At 35.2% G+C, this 12,382-nt stretch overlaps 1 protein-coding gene across 1 annotated transcript; it reads left to right on the top strand.

Moving 5' to 3' along the window:
* Positions 1-540: 540 nt before the first annotated feature.
* Positions 541-1,642, top strand: LOC143530679 (arabinogalactan O-methyltransferase 2-like). The gene has a single exon (XM_077026149.1). It carries the CDS (start codon positions 793-795, stop codon positions 1,582-1,584), a length of 792 nt encoding a protein of 263 aa, XP_076882264.1. The 5' UTR covers positions 541-792; the 3' UTR covers positions 1,585-1,642.
* Positions 1,643-12,382: the final 10,740 nt, after the last annotated feature.

Here is a 12,382-nt window from a genome sequence, read left to right as displayed (position 1 = left end):
ATAAGGTCTTGTTCGTGTCGGTGGCAAACGAATGGGTTATGAACTTCTAACCGAACAAAAAACTCGACATACAAGTTTGTTTGACTTGACTAACCAAGAATTGTTAGTGTCAAAGGTTCGGTCTGGCTACCAAGTTTATGTTGGTGTGTTTTTTTTAATGTACTCGTATATTACTTTACGTATAAATTAATCACATAATACTCATATATATTTTTGTTATGGTCAATGATCTTGCTTAAAAATATATAACCTTAGTGAACAAACATAAACGTATGTAAAGGAACACCTTATTGAACGTTCACGAACACAATTGAACATACATGACCTCTGTTCGTGTTCGTTCATTTAGTTAATCGAACGAAATTCCTTCTCCATGTTCGTTTATTTATTAAACAAACGAACTTCGTGTCAAACAGTTCGTCAAACGTTGGAGTCATTTTCGCCATTAGGGTCTCATTCTTTATCAATGTTTTTAGCACAAATATTGTATAGTTGTTTACATCCTCATTAAACATAATAACAATAATAAGGGTAAATATTATCAAAGTTAACACACTTTTCACATTATGCTAACCTAGTAGTATATTATTGCATGACATAAATATCCTGAACATTAAACAACAGTTTGGTGATTGCCCAACAATATCTATGCTTCAAATCACAGCAACAATCATTAATTCCTTCATTTTCACTCAAATCAACAAAAATATTTAGTCCCAAAAACTTCTCTTTATTCATTCTACTTTCACTCCCTAACATTGTCTCATATTATACCACAAATCTTAATTCAAAATGAACCTAACCAAGAGGAAATTGATCCTCATTCTCATATTAATCCTAGTCAGTGCATCCCTCTTTCGAGTACTCCGAATCACCGTCAACACTTCTTATATTCTCAACCTAGAACATGATCCGAACACAAGCGAAACACGGGTTGACACATTTGGTAACAAAATATTATCCGATAAAGAGCTTAGGTTTCTCTCCGATATTATTTTACAAAAATCTCCTTGTAATCTTCTTGTTTTCGGGCTAGAAGATCAATATCTCAAACTACCATCCATTAACGAAGGCGGTACAACAATTTTTCTAGAGGACAAACCCGAAAACCTAATTAAAATGACGGGTAATGTGAATGGGTCCACACGGGTTTTTAAAATAAGGTACAAAACGTCGGCTAAGGAAGCGTATAAGTTGCTAAAGCACGCGAGAACGCACTCTAGTTGTTCGTTGCTGTCTGGGATACGAACACTTACCGCTAAATGTAAGATTGCATTAACCGGGCTTCCTAAAGAAGTGTTCAAGACTAAGTGGGATGTTATTGTTGTGGATGGGCCTGGTGGGGATGGGCCTGGTGGGGATGGGCCCGAGTCACCCGGGAGAATGGGAGCTATTTATATGGCAGGTGTGCTTGCTCGGGCTGGAAATGGGACGAATGTGGTTGTACATGATGTCGATCGGATGATCGAGAAATGGTTTTCTTGGGAGTTTTTAAGTGAAAAGAATTTGGTTTCTTCTAAAGGGAAGTTTTGGAATTTTAAGATAGATCAGAAAAAGAATTTGGTTTCTTTGAAGCAAGTGTGACAAGTGAAAGTAATCAACATTTGTTCAATTCTTTTTGTTTTTTTGTTTTATAGTATTATCATGGTTAGGTTGGAAAAAGACATAAAAATGAAATGAATTTAGTTAGGGGTGAGATATGTGTTTTTATGAATATTTGTTGATATAATACCATATGAATATAATTATGAGTTGTATGACAAAACTCTGTTAATATTAAAAGAAATGGTTCATAGCATGACATAATCTTGCTTGATAAACAAAATAGTTCACAAGGGACTTGCAATAGCACAACCACAAGCTCTCATTGCAATGATAATTAATAGTGGTAACCTTTGTTAGTATAGGGACTGATTGTTTAAATAAGGACTAATCAACTTTACTAAAAACGGTATTACTTGTTATAATGCAAAAATAAATAAATAAAAATAAAAAAACTATGGAGAAATAATGTTTATTCTATAAATAATAAGCGGTATATGCGAAATCTACACCAGTCCATATGAAATCAAAAGTTCAAAGATTATCATTTTATAAAAGGGCCCAGTTTTAGAGTTTGCCTCGAGCCTCCAAATTAAGCCCAATTTTACATTAGTATGTAAAAAGTCACATTTAAGAAAAAAGTATTTTAGAATGAAAGTTGTCGTTTGAAAAAAAATGTAAGAGAAAAACATCTCAAAGTGGGGATTGATTTTTTTTAAAATATATACATGAGACTATGAGACTTAAGGTTAGAATTAATGTGAATCATTGGGCTTAAATTTGTTAAATTGAGCCCAACTAGGGGCATTTTAGTGCTGCTCATATCCACTTAAATTTGGTGTGCTTTGTCTTCTAAGCTTATAAAACATTTATATATAAAATTGCCCCCACTCACCTTACTCATGTTTGTTCACTTTAGTGTAACATTGCTATTTTTATATTGATGTGATACACAATTTACATATTGTATAAGATTCCTAAAAGAACCCCACCACCCCCAATTATTAGTTGCTAAAGACCATTCTTTCCATTCCAATAAAATAAAGTAGTTTCCCCTTTGTTTTGGGGTTTGAAGCAACTAAAATTGCCACTTTTGAATGTTACTCATTTGGTCATCCTCTTTTTTTGTATGTTGAGGTGATCTTTATTTGGGCCTCATCTTTTGTGCTTGGACCTCCCTAGTTTGACTTATGGGTTAGGCCTATCACCTCTAGATAAAGGAGGGACAACCCTTTCTACACAACCACCATTACATCTTTACACACACACATTGCTTGAACACATTAAAGGCACCCGAGCCGCTTGATGCTATTGAATCAGCAATACGGACACCGATAGGAGAAAAACTCGTCTCAACTCGTTTCTATTGAACTCAAAAAAACTCGAAATACATAAAATTACATGACCCTACATATATATACTAAACTTTAAACTACTACTATTATAATTCAAACTCAATTAAATAAACTAAGGTATTACAAATTTAAGTAATATAGTTCAAACAAATTAAGCTAATCTCTAACTTATCTTCAAATTCAAATCTTTATCTTCTTTTCTTGATCTTAATCCTCTTGAATAGGTTTTTATCTTTTCTTCCTTTTATCCGCTCCAAATTATTCACACACACATAAGATACTTATAATAGTAACATCTTCTAGCGGGTTTGTTTACATGTTTCAGCATTAGCAAGCACGAAAGAGACTAGAACCGGTCCAAGCCGACAAAAAAGAATCGATCCTCTGGATATTTTAACAACACAAACACAAATCCATCACTCAACATAGAAAGATGCCAAGTGAAATGACATTATGGCAAGCATGTCCATGAAAATTTAATATAAAAAGGATCATCACTTTTATTGTATAAGACAATAACCACTCATATCATATACATGATTGTGTTGAACAGTGTTAATCTTTTATGAAGAAAGATAATATATTTATAACATAAAAATCTAGTATGATTAGCTTGTTTTTGTTATTACATTTAAAAGGGTAAGATTGGAAATAAAATACAAAAGGATTGAACTGTGAATCCTCACATGGAAGAAAACATCTCCACCATTGTTTGTCCCTTGCTAATTTGCATTGCATCTCATATTGCTATTGTCCAAATCAATTGTTCCAAATGTTACACTGAAAAGGGTAGAACACCATATTGTGCAAAAATTTAAAGATTTCACCCATGGTGTTTGGGGGGACTCTTCACTCTAGTGGTTTTTTTCATGATTGGACACTTTGACTAGAGTAAAATAGATAGTCTATATCATCTAGAATGTTATGAAACTGTTAAAAGAGTTTGTGAAACCATTTGGGCTTGTTCTATTTAGACCCATTAGATGCTTTCTTGGCGAATAAGTTAGAAACCATAATCCTAGTTTAGTGATACCCTATGATGTAATTGTAATCTGTGTGGTTCTATCATAATCGAAATGAAATAACCCAGTTGCAGCCCGTGGATATTGATCATCCACCGGAACCGAACAAAGTACAATTTTGGAGTTGTGTTTCTTATTTACATTTTACGTTCTACGTGTGATGTTTATTTGTGCGTTTATGTGTGTTGTTTCCGATTCATACCACTATGTTTCTAGCAAAAGCAACGCATATAAGATATATTAAAAATAAAAGGGTCAAGTCCTAACAGAAGAACATAAATTGTTGTTTCTTTGATTTTCTCTTGGTTGCTAATTTTTAAGGTTTTTTACTTAAAATCTTTTCATTGTACGTTCTATATACAGTTACACACTATGTGATTTTACTATATAAGGACCGAATAATTGAGTTATCTGTTTCTAGTATCGATGTCCTCTCACCGACATTGACCGTCGTTTCTGAGGTGGCTCCAAATCAATGGGCATACAACTCGAGTCTTTGCTATGCATTGAAAATGTATGGACTTAAGTTGTTTGGTTTGATAATCAATAATGTATGTAAATTATTGTTGTTAGTGTTTCTATACCCATACATCACCATCAAATAGAGACTAGAAAGCAACATTGCACTAGATAACAAGAGATAGAAAGATGACAAGAAGAGAAAAGACAAAATGTTAAGGATTGATAATGGTGATAGCCTAAAGGGTTGATGATTTTTCAAAGAAATCATGTCCTACATATTCTTCTATTCCATCAATGTAGCCATAGTGTAGCCATAGGGACAGATGGTGTTACAAATATTTGGACTTGTTTAACTATTCATAAAAGGGTTATTGAATTTTAATAATATCAACTTTCACCTATAGCTCAACTTTCACCTATTGGTCAGATTAATCCAAACTCAAAAAATGTTTACTAACTGAAAAGTAACACCATTAGCTTTTTGATGATGTGGAAAGTACGTAAAGGATTGTTGGAGTAAAATACGTTTAAAGTTGGGCCTGTATGTAACATTTATTGAGTTGGGATTATTATAATCCAATAATCCAATATAAAATTTGTTATTTTACTTATATTTTATGAAACATATATATGTTTCTGGATATAATCTTGAATTACATTTGTTTGTTTAGATTATATGATGGTACTATGCTAATTTAAATTGATGGGAGTGTGTTTGGTATGTTTTATTGATTGTCCACTTTTTGTGCATGTGAACAAAACTATAATTCCCAAACATAGACATGACTAAAATCAATGTGTTTAGGTACAATTATGATTCCCAATAGCTAGGGGTGTGTGTGGTGTGGTTCGGTGCGGTTTTTAGTTAAAACCTAACCGAAAACCAAAACTTCGGTTTCTGGAGATTTGAAACCGTTCAGTTTCGGTTTTTTCGGTTTCGGTTTTTCGGTTTTCATTTTGGTTTCAGTTCGGTTTTGGTTTTTTCGGTTTTTGCCATTTGATCTTGAAAGATTTAGATCAAAAGAAAGTTTTCAAAAAATAATTAATTTAGGTATAAATAATTTTGTTAATCATAAAATAATAGACTATTAAACATTTTACTAAAAATATTTGAGTTACATGTTTATTAAATTCTTATAAATTACTTAATATAAAATATAAAATAACAAATGTTCAGGAATTCGGTTCGGTTCGGTTTTTTCGGTTTTTATTATATGCAAAACCAAAACCAAACCGTTAGTTCGGTTTTTACAAAAACATAAAACCGAACCGTCGGTTTTTCTTTTGGTTCAGTTTTTTCAGTTTGTTTTTTTTGGTTTTTTCGGTTCCGGATTGGTTTTATCGGTTTCTTGCACACCCCTACCAATAGCATACTCAATTGTATAGATGTATACATTTATACACATAGACACAAAATAAAAAAATGTATACACGTACGTAAAAATGACCGTTTAATAGAAAACTAGTACTAAGTAAAGAAATGCATAAGCATTAATATATAGTGCTAACCAGATATAATGAAAAACAGTAACAAGTGGATTATACGGTTACATAAGCTTCTTATGTTTGACAATTAAAGTGACACATTTACGTGTTTATATAAGTTTTTGTAATTCTCCACTTTAAAATTAGTTTTAATGTTAACGAAACATATACATGTGTGTAGATGCGTAGCTGATGGTACCTCAATTAAGAGCTAAATCTCGAATCATACATTCGTTGTGCGATGGTACCTCAATTAAGAGCTAAATCTCGAATCATACATTCGTTGTGAGAGTGCATATTGGCTAAGCATTAAGTAAGCTGTAGAAGACCCATCATGTTGTGACCCTCCATCAAATGATCAGAGCACACGACTCCATTTCATGAACTTCATGACATTCTGAATCACGATGGTCTACGTTCCTTTTACCATTTCTTAATAATATATATAATTTAACTTTATTAAAGGGTCAATACCATAAAAGAAAACCAACATATTTTAAGGATTTTTTTCTCATAAATGTCACTTAACATTCTTTATACATATAAAAAACCAACATACACACTTCTGCTTTTTTTTTCCGTAAAAGCCCGTTAACGTTATTTTGCACATAAAAAAGCAACACACTAGCATTGTATTTTTATCATAAAAGTTCTTTAACATGTTAAATTTAAAAAAAATAAAATACATAAAAAAAACTATTAGTTATTAAATTTTATTTAATGTACTAATTTAACTTTATAATCATATTTATTTTCTATAAAAAGTAACTAAATAGTATATTATGACAAATACATAAAATCACAATTAAAAAATATGTATAATTTTATTAATAACTTAACGAATTGTGTCCATGTCGAGCTCGATTTAAAAAAAAAAAAACAACTCAGATAGCCATGCTCAAGTTTTAGGAAAAGAGCTCAAAATGTTGAATAAAAACAAGACTTATCCTCCAAATGCTCTAAAAGAGTCGGCATGACCAGTTTCCCTACATAAGCATATATCGGCTTGTCAGTATATATAAATAATGTTACTCATTCTAGTTGATGACTCATGTTAAGATAGTGCATCTAAAATATATGTGGGAACATGCATGCTATTTGGAAATATCAATGTTATTTTCAAATGATCGATGGATCGTTTTCATATTAACAAGTGAGTTATATGATGTTAGGTACTTGCAAGCAATGGATATTAATATTGCTTTTGGTTCATCTCACCAATCATCCTAATTGTTGTCATACATGCATCCTGGCCACCATCTACATGCATGCATATATGGATATCTAGGTTTTAGTTGACCAACCAAACACACCAACAAAAGTTTGTATAAACTAAATGTTTACTTCTGATGTGTTAATTGTTGGTCTACTAAGATCTAGATAGAAATACGCGTGCATGGTATATGTATATATGTACGTAAATGGTAAATTGATATCGAGTCACAATGATGCCAAACTTGGTTTTAGTTAAAACTAGTTTTTAGAACCCCGCGCTTCGCGGCGGGACCGTTATATCGAACAAAAAAACATAACTAAAAATGTTAAACTATAAACTCGCTGCAAGTCGACGCGAAGTCAGTTTGTATCAAATTACGACACTAAAACTAAACAAAAGAAATAAACCTGACAATGCCAAAATACCACAAATTATCATATGTAGAAAAAAAAACGAGACATTACAGCTGCGGACCAATACAAATTCGGTTAGTATTACCGTTACCAACACAAATTCGTAAACATATATTAGTAAGCCAATAAAAATATTATAAATGCAAGGTATCAAACATTGAAAGACATATATAAAACCGTGCGACGATGGGATATTTTAAATCATGAAAAATGTTTCGGTCATTAAAAAGACGGACTATATAAAATAAGAAAATCGTATAATCGGCAAGTAAAACATGTAAATCCTGTTGGGTTTCAACGGTGGTCCGAGACAAAAACGGATAAACTATTTGACCCGTTTTATTTAATATTTTGTTTCGATAATAATTAATCCATATTAATTATTAAGCTCATTAACGAAACATTAAAGAAACGCAGCAGAATAAAACATTTAAAACGAACCATGAACCGAAACCCGAACCCGGATCCGATTACAAACGCGTACGAGTACAATAAACGATAAATAATAATCAACCATAGGAGGTTTGTCGATATACCTCGGTTACGAGAACCGGGAAGACACCGAGAGTATACGAGACACGCTAGATCGACACAATCAAAGAGCAATGAAGTTCCGGCGGCGGCGGCTAGCGGCGGCGGCGGCGGAGCTCCGGCAGGACGTATGGCGGCGGCAGCAAGTGATAATGCTCAGATCTGACAGCTTGTAGAAGACGACGGACAGAAGAGAAACAATCAGCAGCTATTAGCACCAATTTTAAGGTCGCCGGATAAAACTCGCCGGAAAAACCGTGGTGTCGGATTGTGGCTAACAACCTCAAACAGCAGCAGCTCACGAAGTACGGCGGTAGATGTGACCGGAGAAGGTTATTCGGTTGCCGGAATGGTCGCCGGAAAATTGAGATATGAGATCTCGAGTACACCGGAGCTAATAAGGAGCTGCGATGTATGTAATGGTGACTGGAGAACAGTGTTGGTGGCTGGGATTGAAGTGTGGTGGCCGGAATGTCTCGCCGGAAAACCGGGGCTGCCGGAATTCGGCGCCGGATTATGTAAGGCAACTAGGGTTTTTTTTTTAGTTATTGTTAAAAGTTACCAAAAATAGATAATATATATGTATTTTTGGGCTTGAGCCCAATTAACAAAGCCTAGTCCACAATCATATCCATATAATTATTTTATGTGTCGGGCCTAATTAACCTTTAAGTAGGCTTTTATCTCGTTACCCCCGGTGTAACTCTGTCCGGGTCACGTTCGGGTCGGTCACGTTGACTTGACCCGAAACGTCCATAAAATCCAACAGTCTCCCAGTTGGACGTATTTGGGTCAAATATCACAACGTTGACAGCCAGAGGCGTTCTAGCTACACATAGATGTCCCCAACCGAATGTGACATTTTTAAATCCATAACCAAAGTATCTTGGAATACCTTATTGCAAGACAATGAATTTATAGTAATCGTTGTCATCTATCATTTCTGTATAAGACATTAATTGAACAATGAGACATGGATCAAATCAATCTCATATAGTGTTCAATTATTTTAGTTCTCGATATAGAGTCAAAGTGGTCCAATCAAACACACAGTTAGTTTGGGTGAGGCCTCACACTTTACCAGTTTGAATCAACGATGGCGCCAAAATGTCTAACTGTTACATTTGAATGTAAGAGTACAGAATCCCATCTTGACTACATACAACTCCCACTGAACTCCAGAACATTCCCAACCAGTGCCTTTATGGCTGGCAGTTACGCAACAGCGGTTGACATGATCAAAGAATATTCCTCGGTAAACGAAAGTTCTAATATGTATCTCAGGTCTAATGATACTAAATGAGCATACTATTATCAAAACATCTTATGATCAAGATCCATGAATATGATTTGATGCGAGTTACATCCAACGTCATTCATAATGAGGTCTGTGAGTTTGGAAGTCAACTTCTTGAGTCCAAAGTCAGAATAGTCTTAATTAAGAATCGTTCCCACGAGTCTGACCGACTACGGATAATTTAGAATATAATATTCATGGATTAAACGTATTAAAAGAACACAGTTGTATCATTCATCGTTTGCATTTAACCATTAAATCAAAAGTGAACTGAAAAGTACAACTGTTTGAATGTTCATACATCCAAATACTAAACCAAAATAAATCACTAGCAAATCTAACCCTGATAGTATCTACATGCTTGTCCTGAGTCATTGGCTTAGTGAACGAGTCAGTTAGTTTTTGATCTGTGTCTACTTTGCTTATTATGATGTCACCTCGTTCCAGTACTTCTCGTATATAGTGGAACTAAGAATGTGCTTGGCCATGTGATGAATATTGGGCTCTTTGGCTTGAGCAATAGAACCTGTGTTATCACATATCACGTCGATCATTTTCCTAAAGTAGGAACTAGATCGAGGTTGGCTATGAATTTCTTCATCCAAGCAGATTATGAGCGAGAAACATCTCGGTCATTCTGGAAGTTAGCGTCATTGTAACACCTTACAATGAGCTCATCTTCCATTCCTCCAAACACGCTTACGAGACGTCAAGTCTAGTGCATAATAAAACATATATGATAGAGCCAATCGTTGAAGCATATGCAATTGCTTGCATGTGCTTTGTCTCAATGTCCGTTGCCGGAGATTGCTATTTGCTAAGACGGTTCTTTTAGCAATGAAACAGCTCTAATCTTGGAGTTGTCCATTGAGAAGCGTGTCATGACTTTGCTTATGTATGTACTCTGACTTAGCCCTAGAAGTCACTTAGATCTATCTCGGTAGATCTTCTATTCCTAGAATATATGTGGCTTCTCCAAGATCTTTCATTGCAAAACAAGATTCCAACCAGTGCTTAACTCCCTTAAGCATAGGAATGTTGTTTTCAATGATCAGTATATCATCCACATACAAGATGAGGAATGATACAGTGCTCCCACTAGCCTTTATGTAAACACAAGGCTCATCTTTATTTTTGATAAAACCAAACTCTTTGATTTTCTCATCAAGTGAAGATTTCAGCTTCGAGATGCTTGCTTAAAATTCACTTGCTCCCTATTGCCCGACCTTCGGGGGGTAGCTCAATCAAGTTCTAGACTTGATTGTTATGAATAGATTGCATCTCGGCGTTCATGGCATCTCGCCGTTTCTCGGATTCCGGATCCAAGATTGCAGATATGTAGTTAGTAGCTTCGTCGCCAGACTCGGCTACTAATAAGACTTACGGACCATCCAGATGCCATAGGTATCTAGGATTGGGTGCGAGAGTCTTAGTACTTCTGCGAACGCTCGTGTTCATGTCTGATGTATCAGCAACAACAATTTGTTGATCAGACACTCCAACTTCTTCAGCGGTTGTTTGTGGTTCTTGAATTTCTTCAAGATCGACAATGTAATCTCCAGTTCCTCGATCGAGAAATTCTTTCTCGAGGAAGTGGTCTTTCCTTTTGATATAAATCATATTTGTATCAGGATGAAAAAAGTAATAACCGCTTTGGTTGTAGTATTTGACGAATGCGGGAGGCGGTCATAAGGGTGAAATTCCAAACAGAGTGAGGCAAGTTAGTTTTATACATCATCGATCAAACCATGTTCAGCAAAGTTTGATTCCTCCTTTCGCTCACGCCATTATGTTGGGGTGTGCCAGGTGGAGTGAGCTGTGAAACAATTCCGCACTCTTTTAGATGATTGATGAACTCTGAGCTGAGATAGATTCCACCTCGATCTGATCGAAGTATCTTAATGGTTTTAGTAAGTTGGTTTTCCACTTTGCTTTGAAACTCTTTGAACATTTCAAAAGTTTCATGCTTATGTTTCATAAGATACACATAAGCATATCGACTATAATCGTCGATAAAAGAGACGAAGTATCTTTCATGGTTTCTAGGCGTGGTTCTGAAAAGTCCACATACATCAGTATGTATGAGTTCTAACAGATCTCTTTCTCGTTCACTTTCATGTTTGAAGGAGTCCTTGGCGAGTTTGCCAGGTAAGCAAGACTCATAATCGTCAAAAGAGTCTGGTCCTGTGGATTCAAGAATCCCTTCGGATTGGAGTCTTTTAACTCTTGCCTTGCTTATGCGGCCAAGTCGGCAATGCCATAGAGTTGTATCATTAATGCCAGATCTGATACGTTTTGAAAGATTATATACGTTATTATTAGTTTGAACATCAATCTAATATATATCATTTCAAGGTTTAGCCTTAAAATAAAAGATATCATTTAAGTAAGTAGAAATAGCCATGCCATTGAAACCGTACTTAAAACCTTGTTCAAACAACAACGAAACTGAAATGATGTTTCTGGTCAAACCAGTAGCATACAAACATTTATTCAAATGAAAAACTAGGTCAGATGGACAAGTAACATGAAATACTCCAGTTGCCTGAACTGGTACTCTCTTCTCATCTCCAACGATGAGTTCCATGCTGCCTTTATTCAGTTTCCTCCACTTCTCAGGCTCCTGCAAGACATTAACGATGTGGAAACCACATCCGGTATCAAATACCCATGTGTTGCTAGAGACAGTGAAAAGTTTAATAACGTATATGAAAATACCTTGAGAAGAGCCTTCACCATTGGCTCCTTTCATCTTGATCTCAGCAAGGTACTCGGGATAGTTTCGCACCCAGTGTCCCATTTGGTTGCATCGGTAGCACTTGCGCTCCTCAGGGGGCGGCGGTGGTATCTTTGGAACCCCTTTGTTAGCATTGGTGGCACGAGGGGCAGCAATGGTAACATTCTTCTTGCCTTTACCCTTATAACCCCGGTTCTTGGGATTAGGCTTTTTGAAACCAGCAGATCGAATGGTCAAAACTTGATTGGTCCTTGAAGGAATGTTCATCTCAGCCGTCTTGAGCATGTTATGAAGCTCCGGCACTGTCTTTAACCAACCATTC

Source organism: Bidens hawaiensis, unplaced genomic scaffold (genome assembly GCF_021521415.1).
Source record: "Bidens hawaiensis isolate Kalapana, Puna unplaced genomic scaffold, B.hawaiensis_p1.1 tig00008970_1, whole genome shotgun sequence".
NCBI classification, from domain to species: Eukaryota; Viridiplantae; Streptophyta; class Magnoliopsida; order Asterales; family Asteraceae; genus Bidens; species Bidens hawaiensis.
This window is presented reverse-complemented; position numbering and strand designations above follow the sequence as displayed.

Bases quoted from the DNA above. Each gene is read 5' to 3' on its own strand.
- LOC143530679 (XM_077026149.1), top strand. From the start codon at position 793: ATGAACCTAACCAAGAGGAAATTGATCCTCATTCTCATATTAATCCTA.